This window comes from Elaeis guineensis, chromosome 2 (genome assembly GCF_000442705.2).
Source record: "Elaeis guineensis isolate ETL-2024a chromosome 2, EG11, whole genome shotgun sequence".
Classification (NCBI taxonomy): Eukaryota; Viridiplantae; Streptophyta; class Magnoliopsida; order Arecales; family Arecaceae; genus Elaeis; species Elaeis guineensis.
Window position 1 is genome coordinate 80,332,577 of NC_025994.2, and position 22,213 is coordinate 80,354,789.

At 36.5% G+C, this 22,213-nt stretch overlaps 2 protein-coding genes across 5 annotated transcripts; both read left to right on the top strand.

Moving 5' to 3' along the window:
* The first annotated feature begins 501 nt into the window (after positions 1 to 501).
* LOC105056894 (uncharacterized) lies at positions 502 to 7,498 on the top strand. 2 transcript variants are annotated; one of them, XM_010939268.4, is made up of 2 exons: positions 502 to 1,025; positions 6,435 to 6,792. In XM_010939268.4, the coding sequence occupies exon 1, from the start codon at positions 624 to 626 to the stop codon at positions 1,023 to 1,025; it is 402 nt and encodes a 133-aa protein (XP_010937570.1). In that variant the 5' UTR covers positions 502 to 623; the 3' UTR covers positions 6,435 to 6,792. The 2 variants fall into 2 exon arrangements, with proteins under 2 accessions (XP_010937570.1, XP_010937564.1); XM_010939262.4 differs by lacking the exon at positions 6,435 to 6,792 and adding an exon at positions 7,216 to 7,498 and having other exon boundaries at positions 507 to 1,025.
* A 6,385-nt stretch (positions 7,499 to 13,883) lies between these two features.
* LOC105056909 (uncharacterized) lies at positions 13,884 to 16,305 on the top strand. 3 transcript variants are annotated; one of them, XM_010939288.3, is made up of 3 exons: positions 13,885 to 14,162; positions 15,000 to 15,439; positions 15,584 to 16,305. In XM_010939288.3, the coding sequence occupies exons 2-3, from the start codon at positions 15,025 to 15,027 to the stop codon at positions 16,102 to 16,104; spliced, it is 936 nt and encodes a 311-aa protein (XP_010937590.1). In that variant the 5' UTR covers positions 13,885 to 14,162; positions 15,000 to 15,024; the 3' UTR covers positions 16,105 to 16,305. The 3 variants fall into 3 exon arrangements, with proteins under 3 accessions (XP_073108042.1, XP_010937590.1, XP_010937582.1); XM_073251941.1 differs by having other exon boundaries at positions 13,884 to 14,162; positions 14,898 to 16,305; XM_010939280.3 differs by having other exon boundaries at positions 15,000 to 16,305.
* The last annotated feature ends 5,908 nt before the right edge of the window (positions 16,306 to 22,213 follow it).

Sequence of the window (22,213 nt, forward strand, 5' to 3'; positions counted from 1 at the left end):
TATTTTTTTTATACTAATTATTTTTTAAATATTTTTTAAAAAAATAATTTGAAATGGAGATAGTAATTTGAAATGATGATTTTTATTTTAATCAAAATTTTAATTTTTATTTTTTTTATAAATTTAAAATTATAATTTTTTTATTTTTTTATTTTTATGAAAAAATAAAATTATCAAATAAAGTAGTATTTTTTAATATATAATTTATATTTTTTATTTTTTATTTTTTCCGTCCACGTGGAAATTTGAGTGGAATAGGGTGGTGATGTGGCCATCATAAAATATTATTTTGAATGACGTTTTATACTATTTATATTATTTTAGTAAATAAATTAAAAATTAAATTATTTTTATAAATATATATTTTTTAAATTAATTAGGTAAAGCACTCAAATTATCGGACTGTTATAAATAAAAATAAAGATCGATCGGACGGTCTCGATTCCATCATCTTTCTGTCTCGGGGCACCTCTCCTACATTCCACCGGCCAACAACGCACAGCAAAGCCGTCACATCACAGGCTAAAAAGAAATCCCCGAATACTCGCGAATTCCAAATTCCTCATCCTCTCTCCCCTCCTCCTCGTCGTCCCCCTCCTCCGCCGCCGCCGCCGCCACCGCCGATGGCTGCCTCCTCCTCCTCCTCCTCTTCTGCTGCCAAATCCCTCTTCCAGTCCCTTAAGAGGTTCTTCAAGGCGCCCTGGGAGATCACCGGCCCCTGCGCCGATCCCGAGTACCGGACCGCCCTCCCCAAAGCCACCGAGTATCGCCGCTTCTCCCCCGCCACCGCCCCGGCCAAGGTCTGCGTCCCCACCTCGGAACCCGAGACCGTCTTCGACATCAAGTACTACACCCGCGACCGCCGCCGTGACCGGCCACCCGTCCATCGCACCGTGCTGAAGAAGGCCGACGTCGAGAAGATGATGGCCGAGAAGACCTTCGGCGCCACCGACTTCCCGCCAGTGTACCTTACCGAGCGGGTCCAGGAGGACGAGAACACCAGGGGAGGCGGGTACCAGAAATAGGTCAGCGAACCTTTCTTGTCTCCGTGGATTTTAATTGAGACTAGGGCTTTCGAGAGTTGCTTGAGATTTATCTGAGTGGGTTCTGCTTGTAGATTCGCTAAAAATTTCACTTTTTGCAGTTACCTTCTGTTAGGGAACGGACAAAAAAAAAAAAAAACGCGATGATATTCCTGGATTTGGTTGTTTGGGTATCGGAAATAGGGGAACAAACCCTTCTGATTGATGGCTTTGAATTGGAATCAGGGTTTCAGGGTTGGTAGTCCGTACAAAAACCTTTTTTTTGTCTTTTGGGAGTAATAAGAAAAATTTGATAATGTTTCATTGTTTGGTTTTGCTATTAGCGGTTATGAATTTTCGGTTCGGTTTGATCTCCTTTGACGGGATCAGATTTCTGTTTCAGATTTCCTTTGACGGGATCGGCGGAGAATTATTTTGTTTCAGGAACGCGTAATTTGGGTTTGTTGAATAAGTTTCTTATGTTGAAATGATCTGCTATGTGAGGTATTTTCTTTTGTAGAATTTGGTTAGAAATAGTGTTTGATTGTATTTGCTTCTGATCTTTGACGTTGGATCTGTATGCTTCTTGCTTGAATTACGGGATCATGGATATAATGATGTTAGAGCCTAGAAGTTGATGCATGATCTGGCTTTTTGAATGTGATAGTTTATCCTTCATGAGCAAAAAAGACAATATTCACGTTATTTCATTTTGCCTGAAATGAAAGGAAATGAGACAGATGAGTGTTCAGATTCTTAAGCAATTAGGTTGGATGTCATGCAATTTTGGTGATGGTGAAATGTTAAAATGGTGCTTTCCATTTTGTGGGTTTACACATCACTTGTAGGGTTGATCCTCCATCAGGCTGTTTTTAGGAATATAAGTTTCAGTCTGTTGGAACTTCAGATTTTTCTTGGATCATAGAGGGAATGTATGACTAAAGAACTGCACTGTAGATGACCCTGTGTGCTCTTGTACTGGTTGTGAAGCCTCTGAACGGTTGTCAGTTGCAGTAGATAGTTTTAAGAAAGGCTAGATCTTTGGAGCATCTTGAATTATTTAGCTGTCTTGTATAAGTTTTTTGGAGAAGGCAATATGAATATCGATACATCCAGGATCTTATGATTGTTTGTGCTAATCACATTGTCTTGTTAGTCCAACCAGTTTTGGTGAGTGGATATTTAAGTTTGTTGGAAGAGATTATTTCACTTGTATCAAGTAGACTTTTATCACAGATTAAAAGGAGGTTTGGTTTCAAAATTAGTTGGCAAGATGGAGCACAAGGAAAATGTATTGTATTAGAATATTTCCTCCAGTGTTTGGTTTATTTTTTGAGATAGAGAAGAGACATAAGAGATTAAGGCTCCAGATGGCATTGCTTCTGGAGGGCTAAAAAGTGCTTCTTGAAAGGTTAGAAGCTCTTTTGGATGATTTGAGGTGCTTGGTAAAAATTTTAAAATAGCTTTCTGGTTCCCACAAAAGTTCAAAAACTTTTCTAGAAAGAAGCTCCAATTTAGAGTTTTGGGCAAAAGCTTTAATTGAGACGCATTTGGAAGTTGTTTTTTGGACAAAAGTTCTCGAGTTTGATTCCTGAAAATGGATTTTTTTAAAAAAATAAAAATAATATATGTTAATAGTACTTTATAATAACATTTTAATAGCACAATATAATAAAATAGTAAAATAATATAATAGTATACTAGTATTATAACATTATGTTATCATCATTATTATATTATAATAGTCATAGCATATTAACATAATATTATAATATTATAACTTGATACTTTTACAATATGCTGAAATAATAATATCATATTATTAGATTATAATACAAATATTATTATGATATAATAACATTACAAAAATTCATCATAGTTTATAATAAATTTAAAATTAGTATTTATCATATTTTTTGAGTTAACTATCAAAATAAATAATTTATAAATTAAAAATATTTAAAAATAATTATTTTTGATAGTGCAAACATTTTGACAGATGAAAACACTAGTAATGTCGTTTATTATCATTTCCTGATACTAAAAGTACTTTCTAAGTTTGATCACCAAATAAATGTTAAGTTCAATAACACTTTAGAAATGTAGTTACCAAACAATACATAACTTTTTATTAAAAGCTCGACTACCCAAAGCTTTATATACAAATGCTCTACTACCTATAGCAATGCCAAACAGGGTCTTAAGCATTCTTTTTAAGGATGCGGAAGTGATGGTTAAAATGGAATGGCTAAAGATCCAAACTCTGAAGTTTAAATCAGCTTTCATTGCTTTATATCTTCAGTATTATCCTACCTTAGGGAAGATATTGTGATCAGTCTAATAGTTTCCTAAACAATAGACTGCTTAGCATCATGGAACATCATTTGTTGTTTTTGTTCCTAAGAAAGACGAGGCCATACCTAAGGAGCATAGGCCAACCTTCTTCCTACATTAAATGGTTTTCTTGAGAGCACCACATGCATCGTACATGATGAGGTCACGACATCTATAAAGTCACATGCCATTGTAAATTCGATAAATGAAAAAATGATGTTGAATCATAGGACTATAAGCCTCTTAGGTATTTTGTTGCTTAATATTTCCAACTCCACTAGATTGAAGAGACATAATTAGGCCTCTAAACAAGCTGGCTTTAGGTCAAGTCAGGGTGGGCCTGAACTCTCAGTTGCTATCTCGTCGACAAATGAAATGTTTGGAAGTCTTTCTGTCATTAGTTTTTCCATACACATACTGAGTGGAAGAAGCATTTGGTCAATGCTTGTGATTCCACCACAAGCAATGGACTTGATTGATTCAAGCAGAAGTATTTGATTTGTACTTGTGATGCACCATATCTTGTCCATGTGACTGATTTCCTTGAGGCTGTTGTTGCTTGCAGTAGTATGGGATGGCAATGATCTGATCCATCATACAGTGTCGCAGTTGTTCATAAATAACTCCAGAGAACCTCTATAAAGTCACTTATCTAGCTTTATTCAATCAAAACAGTTTTATGGCTTCCTAATAAAGCAGGAGTTGAGTTTTAAATGCTTGGCTAATGCTATCATTGGCATTGGGTTAGCACAACACCCACTAAATCCCTTTTTTTAACTTTAATGGAATTTTTATATTTTAAATTTATTACATATACACGCACGCACATGCATATGTACATACTTATGTTTGTTTTGGTTGGGCATGGCATAGTACACATGTTGCTAGTGTAACTTTAACTCGGTAGAAAAAGGGAAGGGTAATACTGGGATGGAACATGTGCAATGGCATGATTGATTTATGAGTACTTAATGGATGAGGGTGACTGATTACCATGGTAATGCTTGAGTAGTTCAAGAGTATTTAGTATCTGATAGGTGTCGTTTGTGTTACTCGGACACTCATATCCAGCTCCTAAAATCCATGTCAGATGCATATTCAAATTGGATATGCTAAACATTTGGTTCCTTGGCAAATTTATTTGGTTGCAATTATTTGAAATTAGTAGGGAGCTAGTCCTCCAACAATTGATTTGATACACTATAATGGTGTTAACAGTGGGATTTTGTTCTTTTTAGGGCTTGGTCAAGAACAGGTACTAGAATGCATTGCAAAATGACAATGTTCTCAAATTCTTAAGCTTATTGATAAGTTTGAACGAAAAACATATATATATTAAAATATTTAAAAAATAATATCTTTTAGGTGCTGTTTGGATGTTTGTGACTTTTCTAAGACATAGATGTAAACATGATTTCTGCAAACATGTTTTTTGAAAAATAGAGGAGACGTGTTCTTTTGTAAAACTCCTCTTTTTATGTTTTATGACTTGCCAGTTTTGACAAAATAAATTTTATGGAAAACAACCAGACAACTGTTTTTGTAAAAGTTATTCATTTTGGAATTTTTTAAATATTTTTTTACTAAAACTTGTCAGTAAACAGCCCCTTAATATTTTCGCAAAATATGTAATAATTTATTTAAAATTATTTTTTAATGTACTTTATATCTTTTACCATGTGACATTAATCATTGTCCTATCAAATGATGAGGTGTTTTCTTTTTGGTTTGTTATCACCTTTTTTCAAAGCTTTTGTCACATATGATGCATGTTGCTAATATAAAGGATTATATGATAGATGGATGTGGTTTAGTTACACATGGAACTTGTGGCTCATTCAAGTTAAGGTTGTATTTGATAAATGTTGGATTGCATCCACCAAGAAAATGTTTGAGATGATTTTTCTTGATGTGCCCATTGTTCTTATTTTCAAGAATAAAAATATAAAAATTTTATTTCTATTCTATTTTTGGATTTTAAAATATAAACACATTTGGTTGGTTAACTTTTTTTAAAAACATGGTGGTTGGGGCATTGATAGTGGTGGAGGAGCTAATGGAAGCCATACTATTGGTGGTGGGGGTGGCAATAATGGTGATGGTAGAGGCACCGACGATGTGGTGGTGTAGCAATGATGATGTTGAGCTGGTGGGAGTTGTGGCGGTAGTGGTTGTAGTGGTGGTGGTGGTAATGGTGGTGCTGGTGGTGGAGGTAGCGATGGTAGGGGTGGAGATGATGATGGTGGCGGTGGTGGAAATGGTGACCGTGACAATGACGATAGCGATGGTGGTGGACATGATGGTAGCCATGATGATGGTGGTAAAGATGATGACAGTAGCAATGGCAGTAATGGCAGCGGCAATGATGGCAATGGTGGGGGTGGTGTTCATGGTGGTAAAAGACATGAAGTTTCTTATTTTCAAAATAGTGAAATCAAGAATTTCTTTGTTTCATTTTTCTAAAAATACTGAAAATAAATTTAAAAAAGAAAAAAAATAATAGTAATTTTTTGGCTTGGTTTTTGTGATTTTATTTTAAAAAGAAAAATAAGAAATGAAAGCTATGTCAAACAGGCGCTCGGTGAGTTCTTTAAAAATAAACAGTTCATATACTAAATATCATGTGCAATACTACATGCAACTTCTCAAACAACATTTTCATATAACACCATCTAATTTTGTAGACACAAAATAATTTTCCACATGCAATCTATCTATTTTCCCTTTTACATCCCTTCAACCACACGGCAAATCAGATTGAAATTTAAGTTAGAGTAAGTGAACTATAGATAAGAAGATGACAATATGTGGATGTTAATTGTGGTCAAATTTTTACGTCATTCTTGATGTTTATCCTTCTGTATTAGTCCATCATGAAGAGATAGTTTAATTCTATGAATTTGAGGGATGCTGATATTGATCTTTCCATGCGGTTCACAAAATTCTTGCTTATAGCAGAGAAGAAAAGGGCCCTGATTTTGATTTTTCCCAGTTTACATAGGGTGTCTGCTGCATCCTTTTTTGGGAAAACAAAAAGTGCTTATGAGCAAATAAGTTGGTGAACTGATTATGTTGCAGATGTTCTCTACCAATGAAATGATGGATACCTAAGAAGGAACATGCACGGATTTTGCTTCAAGAACCCAAGTGGAAATACTAAAGAACATTCTTTATGGAATTACTGAAATAGGATTTGTAGTGCCTGTTTAGTATGCCGGCTGAGGGGATGACCTTGGAAAGATTTGTTTGTATTGGCTCATAACATTGGCCTCAGGTATTTGGGCCGTGTAAAATTCTTTCTGGTGTGCCTGAGCACATATCTTGCTATGTGCTACATGGTAGTTTAGTTTTTGACATTTTAGACAGCATGTTTCTTTTCACCTTTACGAACAAGTTTTCATTCAAAAAATCAGCAATGAAGCATTTTTCACTTTCTTATGCTGAATAGTTCTTTACTATTGTTGATTTTAATGTCAGAGAATTACTTATTAAGTTCTTGTATGTAGCATTAAATGCTGCACAGCCTTCTTTGGATGATGAGGTAAGTGATGTTTTGGAAGAACTACTATCTCCCAGTAGTTGGCCCAAGTCTGTTCTACCGAAATCAGTTGATCAGGGTCCACAAGAAATTATTTGGCAGGATAACCGATTAACAATTGGTCATGAAATTTTGATTACCACCTGTCTATTTGGTTATTTAGATACATTTGTTATTTATAAGCTGCCATAAACATGATGTTATGCAATGTAGGCTGCCCTCCTGTCCCTTGATTTTCAACAGTTTGATATGGTAAAACCTCCATTCATCTTTTTTATATTTAGAGAAGAAAAATACTTATATTTTTATATTTTTAAACAGGTCATGGTGCTGTCAGATTGTACCCATGCAAATAGGTGTTGCATGCTCATGGGTTTTATCTGAGTAGTGCTTTCTCATCGCGATGTTTTCTGGCTGCCTTTGGTTATGTTCCTAAGGCTCTTCTGTTTTATTTGCTTTCCAAACCAGCTGATGGATGGTGGAAAAATAAAGAATGTAACTCATTCCATTTGAATCACTTGTAAACTTCTCCAATTATAACATGTGGTTGATATTTCATTAAAGATTCTATTGTTCTATAACATGTACTGAAACTTCATTTAAATTTCACCTTTCTTTAACACTCCTGCTGTCTCTCAATTTATGCCTCAAAGAAGGAAGCATGACTTATCTCACCCTAATATTGAGTCCTAAACCTTATATTCCTCATTTGTAAGAGGTGACTTTTGAAAGAGGTTGTTTCTATGTATGATGATTCTGTTGTAAGGTGGTAATCTAGTCTAGCATACTTATTTGACCAGGGCACTTGTAACATTATGATGTACTGAAATCGTTTCAATCAGATGCTTTATTGGATGCAGGATGAGTCAACTTTGTAGCATCAAACTTGGGGCAGCAAAATGATGGGTTATAGGCTGTTAAAAAATAGATGGCTAATGCGGAAAAAAAAACAAAAAAACAAAAAACAACAAATAGACATTCTAGGTAAAGTTTGCAGGGCTTTACTGGACCTCCCTGCCTTTCAGAACTGTTTGAGGGGTTCTAATTGAGTTTTGGTGGTATCAAAATTAGCATCAACAATTATGACATCCGATTTGTGGTTGGAATGAATTTCCAAAGCAGTAATGAGGTACAGATTTATTTATTTATTTTCTTGGGAATAAGATGCAGATTTCTATAATTGAAATATTGAGCAGAATGATTATTGATGTGAGGGGCAAGATTTTAGGGCCCTTAAAACATCTATCTGTGCAGTTGTTTGATTTTAGATTATTGGCAGGTTTAGCTGAAGCTGAAAGGAAAATAGCTTTACAATTGTGCTTGGGAAAACTTTTTCTGCTTTGAAATAGCGCGTGTATGATGGAATTGGTTGTGTACTGAGTAGTTTGATTTTAGACTGTTGGCAGGTTTTGCTGAGGCTGAAAGAAACATAGCTTTACATCTGCAGTCGGGAAAGATTTTTCAAGTGGCGTGTGTATGATAGAATTGGTTGTGTACTGAGTGGTTTGATTTTAGATTATTGTCAGGTTTTGCTGAAGCTGAAAGAAACATAGCTTTACATTTGTGGTTGGGAAAACTTTTCAAGTGGCGGGTATATGATGGAATTGTTTGTGTAGTGAGTAGTTTGATTTTAGATTATTGGCAGGTTTTGCTGAAGCTGAAAGGAACATAGCTTTACATTTATGTTGGGGAAACTTTTTTCTGAAATAGCGGTTAGTGTACTGAAAATGAAAATTTATGCTCATTTAAGGTTATTGTAAGAGTTTGTTTAACCATGATTTGTCACCCTTTTTTTTTTTTTGAACTTGAATAGACGATGACTTTCTATTTGGCAATGTCATTTTGTTTGGAAAAAAGAATTATGGATGACTTAGATGATTGCAATTGTAGCCAATACACCAAATTGAAGAGCAGATCCAACTGGGGAGCAAGTTGTTTTATGGATGTTGGTTAGTGCAGGATGTTTTTGTTCAAGTATCACATGTCCATGTTGGACAGCCCAGATTAGGTGTGATCATCAGTTTCAACGATGCAAGTGCCACAGAGTATGAACCATTTGGGTGAAATGAGATGAAGAGCCCAAATGTTTGTCAAGATTGTAGGGATCTTCAAAATGAAAAATCTGCTTCTCTTGATGTATGTTGTAACCAAGCACTTCAAATATAACAAGCGAAGTAATCTTCTGCTGGCTTCAAACAAATGCTTCGAGGGGCAAAACAATAACTTTTTGCATGCAAGTTGACATAAGGTATGATGAAGCCGAATGTTGTTGATCAACATAGGGGCATGTAAATGAAAGAAGTGTGTTTTCACCAAGAGATCTTAAATTTAAGAGTGAAGTCATTTTTGCAAGGGTAAACAACTGGAATGACCTGTAGACAATAAACTGCCTCATGAGTGGTAGTCCTTTCTAAATATTTCCAACTCCCTAAATCCTTCTCAAATTACCTGGTCCAGCTACAAAGTGCTTTAACAGCTTGATAAGTTAGCATCTTCAAATAATGATAATACTTAAATAAAAAATATAATTAATTAAAGAAATGGATTTTGCTCATCTCAAGGGAAGAAGGTTTCTATTCCTCTAAAGTCTTAAATCAAAAATTGGATGGGCGATCCAATATCCATATTGTTGGTCATGTTCTACACCATCAAAAATACTTAAAAATTAAAAGTTATGTACTTTGGTGGTTTCTGATGAAAAAAAAAAAAAAAAAAAAAAAGGACGAATTCCCTTATGTTGGTAAATGAGATTAGAGGCCATCAAAACATGTCTTTTAATTTTTAATCATTTCTTATGGTATAGATCATGATTAATGATATTGATTTTTGATTTAAATACATGATTATTAGTTTCAGAGCCAAGAGGAGTCGACATGTCTTCCTCTATATAAGAGCGTAATGCATCCCTTTATAGAATATCTATTCAAATTAGAAAGCATTATTAGATTTGAAGCATGCTTATAAAATTGGGTGTCTCCACTTGCATGCTTGCTTGCGTAGGGGTAATTGGTTATTTCGTCCTACCATAGCCAACTAACATTCTTCGTCCTGCCTATTAGGCTGTCTTGAGGCTAGCCTAGCTGGAGCGCTTATATCCAGCACACCCACCCATAATCCTTCGAAAGAAGAGGCGCTTAAACCATTAGTTTAAGAGGGAAGAATTTAACTCATGAAAGCTGCTGCAATTAACTGTATCTTGATGCTCCATACTACTTTGTTTTTCAAAAAAGATGCTCCATGGTGCTTTACCTACTTGCAGAAGAGTACCTTTAGGAGCACATTGGCTTGTGCAGTTCCATCGCTTGGGTAGCTGGTGAGATTGACACCTATGCTCATAGGGATATTTCTGAAAATTTAGCTCAAGGATACTGTAGACACCAACAGGGCTCTAGCTCTCTCTCTCTCTCTCTCTCTCTCTATGTGTGTGTGTGTAAGGTCACTAGGAGTATGACTGAAAATTTCACAGAAATACCAAATTAAAACCCTAAAAAAGATGTGTGTTAGTCAAATGTGGGACAAAACAAGAGTCATATTCCTGATGATTCAATGGAGATACCCAATACTTGTTTGGACCAAACCAACAGACCTTTATGTTTTTGGAGTTTCCATGATCCAAGATGGCTGACCAAAGGTGTACAATAGATGGGTTTTGTTTCATTTAAGAAAAAACAACAAATATATTGTGGGTTTTGAGTTCTAGAGATCAAGGTTGGTTAAGAAGGAAAAGTGGAAAAGCCTCTCCTTGGACAAATCCTTTTCCACTTGGTTTTGATTTTGGTGTATGTGTTGCTGGTATGACCTTACCAAGACCACCTTTTGGTCGTCTTCTCTTCCTGAAACTTAGGCTTTGCCTGTCTCTGTTAACCCAAGAAAACGCAGCATCCCTGTGGTTTAAGGGGTGGTGAGTTTGTTACCAAAAAAAAAAAAAAAAAGAGGTTTGGTGGGTTGCAGCAATTCCAAGAAGATATAAAGTCCTGTGCTTTTGCAGTAAGAGGTTATTGGTTTTGGGTATTATGTTGCAGTGGTGCGGTAGGATCAAAGATAGGATCGAGGGTTAGAATATTCTCCTTGGCCTCTTAGCTTATCGAGTTAAAAAGGATCTGCCATTAAGTGGCTTTTTGTTGGATGAATGACCATTTCCTCAAAGAGAGAGTACAATCTACTTTCTTTTTATATCCATAGAGATGGGGAAGGACTTGAAAGTCCAAGGTATTTAGCACCTTCAAAAGGCTTGCTTTGCAGATGCAAATGGGTTCACATCTTTGCTTTATTTTGGCAGGCTCACAGAATAATAATTCTGTAGGTCAGTGATGGAAGAGTCCTGCAAAGTCGCTTCATGCTTGCAGCTTACATGAGCTCACCCTCGAGCAAAAGCTTTTGGCAGGTTGCATAGGTCAGTGCTGTATTCTGTCAGAAAATTATTCTTATTTGCATTTTGAGGGGATTAATCATTAGGAAAATGCCAGGAGTTTAGGCATAATTGTCCTTTTTTTTATTTTGTTGTTGTTGTTGTTGTGGTTGAGACCAGCTATATTACAAAGCTTTAGAATGGATGCATCCATAAGCATCCACACAATCGAGTCATGGAGATGAAGAGGATGCCCAGTACATCACACTACCAGTATGCTTTGCTACAAAAGATGCCAGTCAGAAGAGGACACCATAAGTCATCCTTCTCTTCTAATATGCTCACTATGCCCAGGAATCAAAACATAATGAAACCATTGTCTCAAAAAAAGAAAGCAAAACAGCAATTACATCCACAATGGTGAAAGGGTTAAGCTCCCCTAGAATCCATTTATTTCATGAAGAATAAAAAAATGAAAGGAAGGAAAAGAAAATCCCATAGATCATCTCAATAGTTAAGATCGATGCTTTGTACATGGGTATGATGTTGCATGCAATTCATTATCGTGGTGCATTGCATCCATGAGAGCTAGGATAAAATCTACACATGCTACATCATGCATTCATTTGTCAGAAATATTTCAAATATTCATGAAATTCTAATTTGTCCATGTAACAATGTGCACTGAAAGGAATCAAAGGTTTGTGGTCCTCAACAGCTGGTGGATGTCTTAAAAGGAGGTTATACTGGTCCTGGGCTATACAATAGCTTCCTAGTGTTTTTAACTATTTGGATCCGGTAAGGCTGCCAGTCTTTAGCTTTAAATTCTGGGAACCACATTAATGTGCTGAGTCTAATTGAATTCTTTGTAAGTTATATTTTCAATACACAAAACTCCAAATTACCAGTTATTAATTTACATGACATTGCAAACCATACTTTATAAGTCTTGTTCTGATGGAGATTATTTAGTTGATTTCACTAAAAGTTTGAAAAGAAATCCCAACTGCAATAGCTTTAAGGCAACTAAATCCTTGTTTACCTAAACTTTCTTATTGCCATAGATTGCTGGTGAGCAAATATCCATATTTACCATTGCTATGCAACCAAAACACAGAAATTTCATGATGGATCATAGTTAAATAAATTCACTACATCCAAACAAGTGTTTAAGATATACTAGACTTTTGAGAAGCCAAAAAGCATCAGTCATGAACATTGATCATGATGGTCCCAAGGTTGGAAATTGGGCATATCTTCGTTGCTTTTTCTACTGGTGCTTGTCATCCACGCACAATGACATGTGCCCTTCTGTAATCTTCTTGGACAAAATTCCTCTCGTGCACACCATAAGAGATCACCTGGAACCGCTTCTTTTCTTTACCACGTACCTCAAGACATTGATCTTAAAGTGAAAACAAAGAGGCAAAGCAAGATAGTACTCCAACTAACGAAGTTTGTTTGTCCCGTAACTTTCAAGAAAAAATGAAACCGTTCATCCTTTTGTTACAGCAAGTACAAAAATAAGACATACACAGACTCGTACAATCACACAGAATAGAGAAGAGAAGAAAAAAATGGACACAGGATTTACGTGATTCCGTTGTAAAGCTTACGTCCACGGACAAGATACGAGAGAAAAAAATTTCACTATGATGAAAAGAGAGATACAATCACTCAAAACTCTCCAAACCCTAGCCGCAGTCTGATTTCCCAAATATCTCCCATGCCCTCCACTACTATCACAGACCTCCCAAAAAATTTCATTCAGATTACAACACGGGCTTTTCGAGTCGGATCATAATTCGAGCGCATAAAAAATATCTAAAATTTAAACCACATTAACACCTCTCTATCCATCCATAAGGCCTTCTTCCTCCTTTTTGAGTCTTTTTCTCCTTCTCCCTTCACCAGTACATAGTTCATGGCCATATAATGTAACTTGGCAACTAAGTTATTTGATAACTTAATACACACCTTCAAGCAAATCGGTATATAGTTTTCAAAATATAGTGTTCACTAATATACACGTAATATACATTTAATCAATTAATTATTTAGTGATCCAATATATATCTTCATATAAATCGATACATAATTTTCAGAATATGATGTTCACCAGTATAAAGTCCATAACCATGTGATACACACTTGATAAATATGCCGTCCAAAAAGTATAAAGAGTATGAGATTGAGGAGGAGAAAGGACTCACTGATAGATGGAAAGGGATAGAAGACCTTCCAACAAAGAAGAGTTATGGGGGAGATGGTTTGAGGACACTTTGGGAGGTCATGGATGGATGAATTCTATTAATAAGAGTCCCTTCCATTTTGCCTCTTTGATTTCCACTTTAAGATTGGTGCTATAAAGTATATGGCAGAAAAAGAAAGCGGTCCCTAAGCGAGCTCCTTTAGTGTGTGCATAAGAGAATGTTTGTTCAATCTTCTATTCCGATTTATCTGATAATATATTTATTACCATAGTAAATATGTAAATAGGTTTATCTAAGACAAGAACCAACTTACCCTTGTCAAAAAGGTCATAGTACAGGGTTGTGTGCTACGGTAAATGGGTGAAAAATGGTGGCTGTTCAGTCCATCTGATAGGAATAAATCTACGCCACTTATTTGCAAGTGTGCGATACCTTTTTCTTTTAGGGTTTGTGCAAGTCAAGCATCTTTCCTTTCTTCAGGTTCCCTTGCTGTTTCGAGAGTTCGATGCTGGTACGAAGTCCGCGTAACTAAGCTGTGAAGCTTGACAAGAAGAAGATCCATGCAACTGAATTTGGAGGGACCGGCTCTTGTTCTTGCCCACCGCAGAGATCTCTGACAGAGGACCATTTTTGAGCTCATGTTTCATTCAAACAGCAAAGTACCAGTTCCTGATTTCTAGAAGACTCAGCAATCTCTTCATTCACAAGTAAGTCAAGTACTTATGGAATCCATATCCAAGAAAAGAAATAGATAGCTTCATTCTAGTCTAGATTTCAGATTCCTTTAGTACTATTTTGTGAACGATGATTAATTAAATGGGAGTGGTTTGATGGAATTTTCTTTTAATCTCATGTATTCCTAGCCGAGACACATATTGCTCTAATCAACATCAGTTGGAGATAAGTCCATCAGAAATACAATTCCCAGTTTTTATTTCCATTTTTCCCCCTAATTTCCCGGGAAACTGCATATCATAAAACCCGTTCTCATGAAGCATACCTGCTGTTTTTAAAAGATAGAGAGCCGAACTTCCTTATCGATCTTTTGATTGCCAGTATGTATCAAGAAAAAAAAAAAAAAAAATCATCTGTGGAAAAAAAAAAAAAATCTGCAATTTTCCTTCATCTTATGCACAACTCTAGTAATATTTAATTTCAACTGTTCCCTAGCTACTGAGTGATAAAAACCACTTTAACTGAAAATTGTTCGATCTATTATGCCATATTCTCATTCTTGCTGCATGCCTTTCTTTCATGCTACACATATATTTCTACTTCATGTTGTATATTCTTTTAGTTTCTCCATGTTAATGTTTGTATCAAAGACTTGTTTAAATGAATAATTTCAATTATTATAAGGAAACGATGGTGTCTCCAATAATCCTTACAGTTAGCTTTTGGATATAGATTCTGAAACTTGGTGTTTTTATTCCATGAAGCAGATACCATGATGTGAATCTATGATTTCATATTAAGCTAAGAAGATAAGAGATGCCTACTCTAGATAGGCTTTCTCATATGTAATTTATTTAATTGTTGCTCAGGAGTAGTGATGATGAAAGTCTTAAGATGATAAAGGATTCACAACAAAGACAGCTATCAGCTAAACAAGGTAGTGCTACTAATGACAAAGCTCGAACAAGTATGGGACTGTGGTCGGGATTAAAGGATCCAAGAATCGTCCGAGTCTCTCGTGCATTTGGGGGAAAAGATCGCCATAGTAAAGTAAGCACTATCAGAGGATTACGGGACAGACGAGTAAGGCTTTCAGTCCCAACAGCAATTCAGTTGTACGACCTTCAAGATAGGTTGGGTCTTAACCAACCTAGCAAAGTCGTCGATTGGTTGCTTAATGCTGCTCGGCATGAAATCGATAAGCTTCCTCCGCTCCAAATGCCACCGGGAAATTTCATTCAGTTCCCTCAAGCATTGCAGATGTCTCATGAAGCAACTCCACGCCTGCAGGCTCCCTCTTGTCCTTCAGGTGAAGATAATCTTGAGTACCCAACTGAAAATGGAGGTCGGCCTTTAGCTTTATTCTCTAGCAAGGCAAATCAAGATGTTTTGGGTGATGAAGTTGTCGTTGAAGACCTTGCAACACTATCTAAATCTAATCTTTTTAATTCAGATGTTCTTCAAAAGACCAAACAAAGAGAAGCAATGAGGGAGTCAGGTATTGAGAAAGGCAGCGCCACTGAAGGGGATGAAATGGAACATGATGCCAGCATTCATTGTGCACAAGTTTCAGCTAATGACCTTCTCTCTAGAACTCATCATTCTTCACTGGACTTGCTAAGTAATGCCATGCAATACGGTTGCTACTATCAGTGGGAGTCTCCAAATGCTTATAATGTATCTCATTTAGGAATTCATTCATCTCTAGTGGAAGGCCAACCTACATCGAATCCATCATCTTTGTCCGCGGGGCCCGCATCTCAACTTGTATTTTGCCCTCCTGGAGCAATGCCATCTGCATTTGACTTTGATCCAAAACAGTTCAGTCACTTTCAAGTTGTCAGCTCGGCTTCAGAAAATACTCCATTGAATCCAACAAGGACTTCTCTTCACTCAGGTAACTCAGCTGTGAGAGCTTTCCAGTCAAACTTAGCCTCTAAGCATCACCACGCTGGAAACCAAAATAAGAGCTAGTTTATAGTTCGAAAGAGAGCAGGCGGAAAGCTGCTAGTGGATCAAATTCTGCCTTTCCCATTTGAAGCATTTGATTGTAATTAAAGACAGTTAAGTGTGCATCCTTTCAGTGACGAAAGCTTTCGAGTGTTTTAGTGGTTCCAATATTCCATTTCCTTGCTTCTTATGATATAACGAAGTGATAAGTTTGCTTATACAGAATTCTGTTCTTTATTACAGCAGCATCATTTCTTTTACTCGAAGGTGTTAGGTATATGTGGGCATACTTCATTGAAAGCGATGCTGCTGATCACATGTTTATTGCCCCATCCATGATGCATAATTGATTTTTTTTTCTTGCAGAAGTGTTCCTTTTTAAACAATTCCCATGTGATTTAGATCCAATTTTAAATTCTTCCCATGTGATTTAGATCATAGAAAATGGTGTCCGTTAGCTTTCTTTGATGTATTCATAGGTACTGCATTCCATGCACATTAATTGCCATGTAACCAAGGTTTAGTTCTGGTGCATTGTTTTGCATACAGTCAAAGTCATCCACAGCCATCTTCTTGTTGTATCCTTGTCCAAGAAACCTTTCTTCAACCTCATAAGAAAAAGTAAAAGCTAATAAAGAACGAAGGAAAGCTTGCCTTTCTTTCTGCAACCCCCTCCTCTCTCTAGATCTCTCTCTCTATGATTGCATGCAGTTTCATATTTAGTAACATTACTACAAGCTTCATCATTCACAAGGTTTTGGAATGGTAAGAAGACATGGCTCAAAAGGTGGGAAATCAGAGACTGAAAGAAGCATGGAGCAGTGGCTTTGTTATGTTGGTGCAGATAAGCTGCCTTGTTTTAGTAGGACAGGAGGGGGATTGTAGTAATTGTCACGGCTGCGTGAGACCCAAGAAACTGAAGGATCAAAGGCCAGTTGGAGGTGGGGCTCGAGTGTGGCATGGAAAGTAGGAAGATTTTTTAGGGTAGGGTGTGGTCCCATGCATCAAAGCTGCATGCATAGCCCTGCTAGGGTTTGCATGGCCCGTGGTCCTCTTTTTTTCACATGGACTTGTCTCTCTCACGTGGTCCCCATGATTAGTTTTCTTCTTTTTCTACTTGGATTCTCCTTGGGTTTTATAGCCGCGAGATATGATCAAGAACGGTACAGTCTAAAGGATCAAATAAACTACGAGTAGCATAGTCTCTTAAAGTATCAAAATAAACTGTGTGTGACCCCTACATCAGGACTGTCAAACTCTGAAAGTTGAAACACTGGCCAATATCTCATGGAAAAGCCATCAGCCCATAACCTAAATTTAGGTTGTTTGGACCTCAGTATGAGTTTTGCTAGTTGACCAACTCGAACACCCCTATAGGGTATCTTTTAGCCATTCCTTCTCTTCTTCCCCCATTTTCTTTAGCAAGCATTCAGGTTGGTGGTCTTGTGTTCCAGAAGGCTACCATTTCTATAGCCTTTAAGCTACTGCTTGCTTGCATTTACTGAACCTGCCAATATCACATGTTACAAGATTTCAGGGACTGTTGTGGACTGGCTCTATTGGAATATAGGCTTCCCATCAATTTGTGTGCAATGGAAATGTTATCTGTCAATTATAGGAGTGCTCTGAAATGATCTATGCTCAACGACACACCTCATGGATGGTTATTAGTGGGTTTAAATACATGAGAAGAAAAAGGGGGGAGACTTTGCATAAGAAAAGCCAGCTTTTTTTGTGGTAGCAATAAGAAGAGCCAGTTAATCATGCATGAATTATAAAGATCCAAAAGGACCTAACTTTTTAGACCAACAATAACGGTATAGACAAGATTATAAGAAGCTCATAGTAGAACTAATATTTGATGGCAAGAAACGCTCTCTAGTCTCTATGATACTTTCCATAACCTACTTTAAAAGCGAGGCTTATTATATTTCCAAATAGCTAGAGTGTAAGACGTAATAGAATAAGAAGTATTAAAATTCACAAACAGATTTCAATTGGCGCATCATTGCTTTTATTAAGTTCGACTAAAACAATCACCTAAACAAGAATTATTGTGGAAGCAGCAAGACTATCTACTATTTATTAATAAGAATTATTCTAATAGAATGATATGGAATTTAGATAAAATAGCCAAATAAAGGAGAAGCCACATATCTATCGAATGAAAGTTACGAAGAGGAAGTGTTTACCTTGTTAAAGAAAGCAAAGACTTAATTCTAGAGTAAGATAGGGGTGATTGATTAAGGATTTAGAGAACCATCAAGTTTGAAATTGTTTCAGACACTATGTTAAATTGGATAACTAGGTGATAATTAAAATACAAGCAGAAATTCTTGAGATGGAGGTGAAGGATAATTTAATGGGTGGGGCTAAAGTATAATCAGAGGAAATAAAAAGCACATGCATTGTCTTCTCTAAAATTTTAAGACATCAAGAATCGAGTTTTAACCTTACCATAACCCTAGTATCAATTAAACTAGGTTCCATGTTATAGGCTAGGTTTGCTTGAAGGAGAAGCATGTTTACAAGACAAACAACTAGGCCAAAAGAACATTTTATCTCATTGTTGAAAAAAAAAATCTTATAAATCATAATATGTGAATGAAGCTTCAAAATAAAGGAAAATGGAAAATAATGCCAATTCTAACACTAAATTTTCTCCTTCGTCGTAAGAGCATTTACTAGAAATATCAAGGACTATAGATCAGTGAATAAGTAGATCGCCTTTAAATAGTAGTAGTGGGTATGATGCTAACTTTGGTTGATTCAGGATCTCTATCTTGAGGAGAAATGCATCTACAAGAAATCTAAATTTAATTATATTCACAAAATAATAGGCGTATATATGTTTGCTTTCACTAAAAGCAAAAATTGCCAACTCAAAATTTTAAAGGTATCAGTATTTCAAATAGGTAGAAATAAAGCATGTTTTTGTTACTTTCGAAAGAGCCTAACAAAAACAAACCTTACATTCAAATAATCCCTGCGGTAGCTTAGTAACATACTCCTTTAGATTTAGTACATTGTACACCATCCAATCCATCCCTATCGGAGCTGTTGTCGTTACCTCAAGGATGTTGCCTAGTCAATTATGGCTATGTATATATTGCTCAATTGCCAACCAAGCTACAAATAGTTCAAAAACTTGTGGTTCCAAATAATTATCCCTCCACCTAACAGCGAGCTTCTAGATGGTTAATTCTAAAACCAGAATGGCATGCAAAGGAAAAACAAAGCCATGTTGTCACCAAAGCATACACACAAATATACAAAATCCTAGGTACCAAAACTAAAACATAGTGAAGGGCCAGGTCACTGAAATATACCAATAAAGAAAATTCATGTCCAAAGGTATTTCTATTAGTACCAAATAGGAATGTGGCATGGGCGGTGTATCTCCACTATTGATAAAATTGGGTTTGAAGGTATTTGCATAGCAGCATCAATGACTCTAATCTTACTTGAATTCCTTGCTTTGGATCAATAAGTTTTCTTGTATATCTCAGCTGTTAGATCAAATTATAGGTCAATGTGCATAGGAAGGAGACAATTAACGCGGTTGGCAAAGTTATTGGGGTTGGTACATGTGATCGCTCGTCCTTACTCAAATTTCATCTCGGTTTCTTTCCAAAAAAATGGTGCATGGAACCTTAGAGAGGAGAAAGGTGATATAGCTCATTGTTGTCTCTTATCGAAAAGTTTGGTACTGATGTCTTGTTTTAACTACCAACCATATATATGATGGTAACGTGATGCAGGAAATAGACGGTCCCCACATTTATCTCATATGTATTTATTTTAATATGCATCCATTTCATCCGAACAAATTAACTAAATTTGGTTCCAGATCCTTTATGATCTATGCTATGATATCCACACAATTATCACTTGTCAACTATGAACATTCAACCATTATCACAAGAATATATTGGTCTAAAAGCACATAAAAAATAAATCAAGGAGTGTAAGGAAAAAAAAATAAAATAGGCAATTCGACACTGACCAAGTAGAAGTTCGATAGAAAGAAGTGTTTCCAATGTTTAGAGGATTTACTTTGTTCATATAATTGGTAAATCTATGTTTTCAAGAACATCCTCTTTTAATTTGAAATGGAAGTATAAGAAAAATACACTGTTTGGACTATAACCTTCTTATCCTTAAAAATCTCAAAGTAGTCCTCCAATTAAGTCTCCATTAACCAAATTTTTAGACTCACATCCCCTAGCGTCACCACAACCCCTCTCTTCCTCTCCCGTCTCTGCCAGTTCCCACTGGTGGCACAACCGCCACCCGCTGACCCCTCTACCTCCATGTCCACCAACAACAGCTTCACCCCTCCTATACCGGCGATGACGATGCCGATACCATGGACATCGTCTTGACCCTGGTCTTTGTAGGGGGTACCAACATAGCATGTAGGATGTCAAGTATAAGTTAGCTTCGAAAACTACAAATCAAATGGCCATGCATGGAAGGACCTCCTCACGTTGATATCCCCAAGACCACCACCACCCTGGAGAAGTAGAACGCTAACCGTAGCAAGCCCATCCGTACCAGTGATACCATTATTACATGTCTCTTGGTGATGGTGGATGATCTTAGTGGCGGTGATCATGGTGATGGTGGTACTGCCCATGAAGGTTGTGGTAGTTGTGGTGGTGATGGTGATGATGATGGGAGTGAAGATGATGCTGGTGGTGATCATGTTTGAGTTGGGTCAGCAAGTAGGCCAGATGTTACATTTGGTCGAGTTGGGCCACCGGACAAATTCGATAACAACTTTTGAGCCTGCCCCAGAGCTCGGCATGAATCCATAAATTTTCTCTTCTCACGTGCCAGACCACATGTTATCGTCAGCCACGCACTCCTCGCTTGGTTGATACGCGAGAGAAAGGACAAGAAAAACTGGTCAACAAGGTTATGTACGACTCGTCAATACAGATATCTTATTTCCATCTTATTTAATCTCTAATCCTCTAAGAACTTTAATTATGTCAGCATTTCTTAAGAGAGCTTTGTGGTTAAAGTCTTTCTTGAATCGCGGTTGGGCTCTCTTGATTGCAAACCACGGATGAACTGTTTTAAGAGCTCTTAATAACTATACATTTTTCTTGAAGAACAGCCACCACAAATCTCCTATTTACTAACCAAATTTTTAAATTTAAAAGAAATGTCCACCATTCAACTTTCAGCTCCTATTTTGTTAAATTAATGTTTTTTTTTTGGTTCTTTTAATATTTTAAATGAAAGCCAATAAGTCAATATTTTTAAAAAAACAACAACAACGTCCAGAAGAAGAAAAACAAAGGGGTATAGAAGTTGGTGAGGAAAACCTCTGCTCATTCTTACGAGAAAAAAAAAAAACTCTGCTCATTCAATGGCCTTTGGAATACCATGCATGCCTGTTACGATCGATTTTAGGCACTCTTAGTCTGCTATTACAATGCGATTAATTTGTTTGTATTAACACTTCTTATTAAGATGTTTATGATTGGTCAAGTAAGGCAAAACTGGTTCCATCTTCTAATGTCCTTGCTGCTCTTTGATTTGTTGGTTTTGGCTGCAGTTGAAGTGTTTGCACTAATACTTCTTATTAACATATTTATTGTTGGTAAGGCAGAAAGTATTCCATCTTCTTTTTTCCCCTGCTGCTTTCGATCAATCATCATGCGAAAATGAGTTGTTATGATGGTCCTAATCACTGATCCCAATAACTGGTTGGTTATGGTTGATCTCAAGGTGGCCCACCAGGAAAGAAGTGTCACACCCCAAATCCGAGACATAACACGGCCATGCTACCGAGGGATGGAGCCCACGATAACACGAAGCCAATCCATCATAATCATCTAAAATCCGTCAATAAAAAATTTCAATTCTATTATTCATCAAATAATCGAACCAATATTGGTTCAGAGCAATTAAATCCAAAAGCAAGTACTAACCCGAATCTCAACATTCATAAATAACTACAAATTTATGATTATAAAATAAATTAAACTTCTGTTGTCAAATTTTTCAGCTTGCTATGCTGATTTTCAAGCTTGGATTTCTTTTGCCGATCCTAACCTTATTTCTCTGTTCCAACGAAAAAAAAAAAAAGAATATGAGCTACACTAGCCCAGTAAGTAGA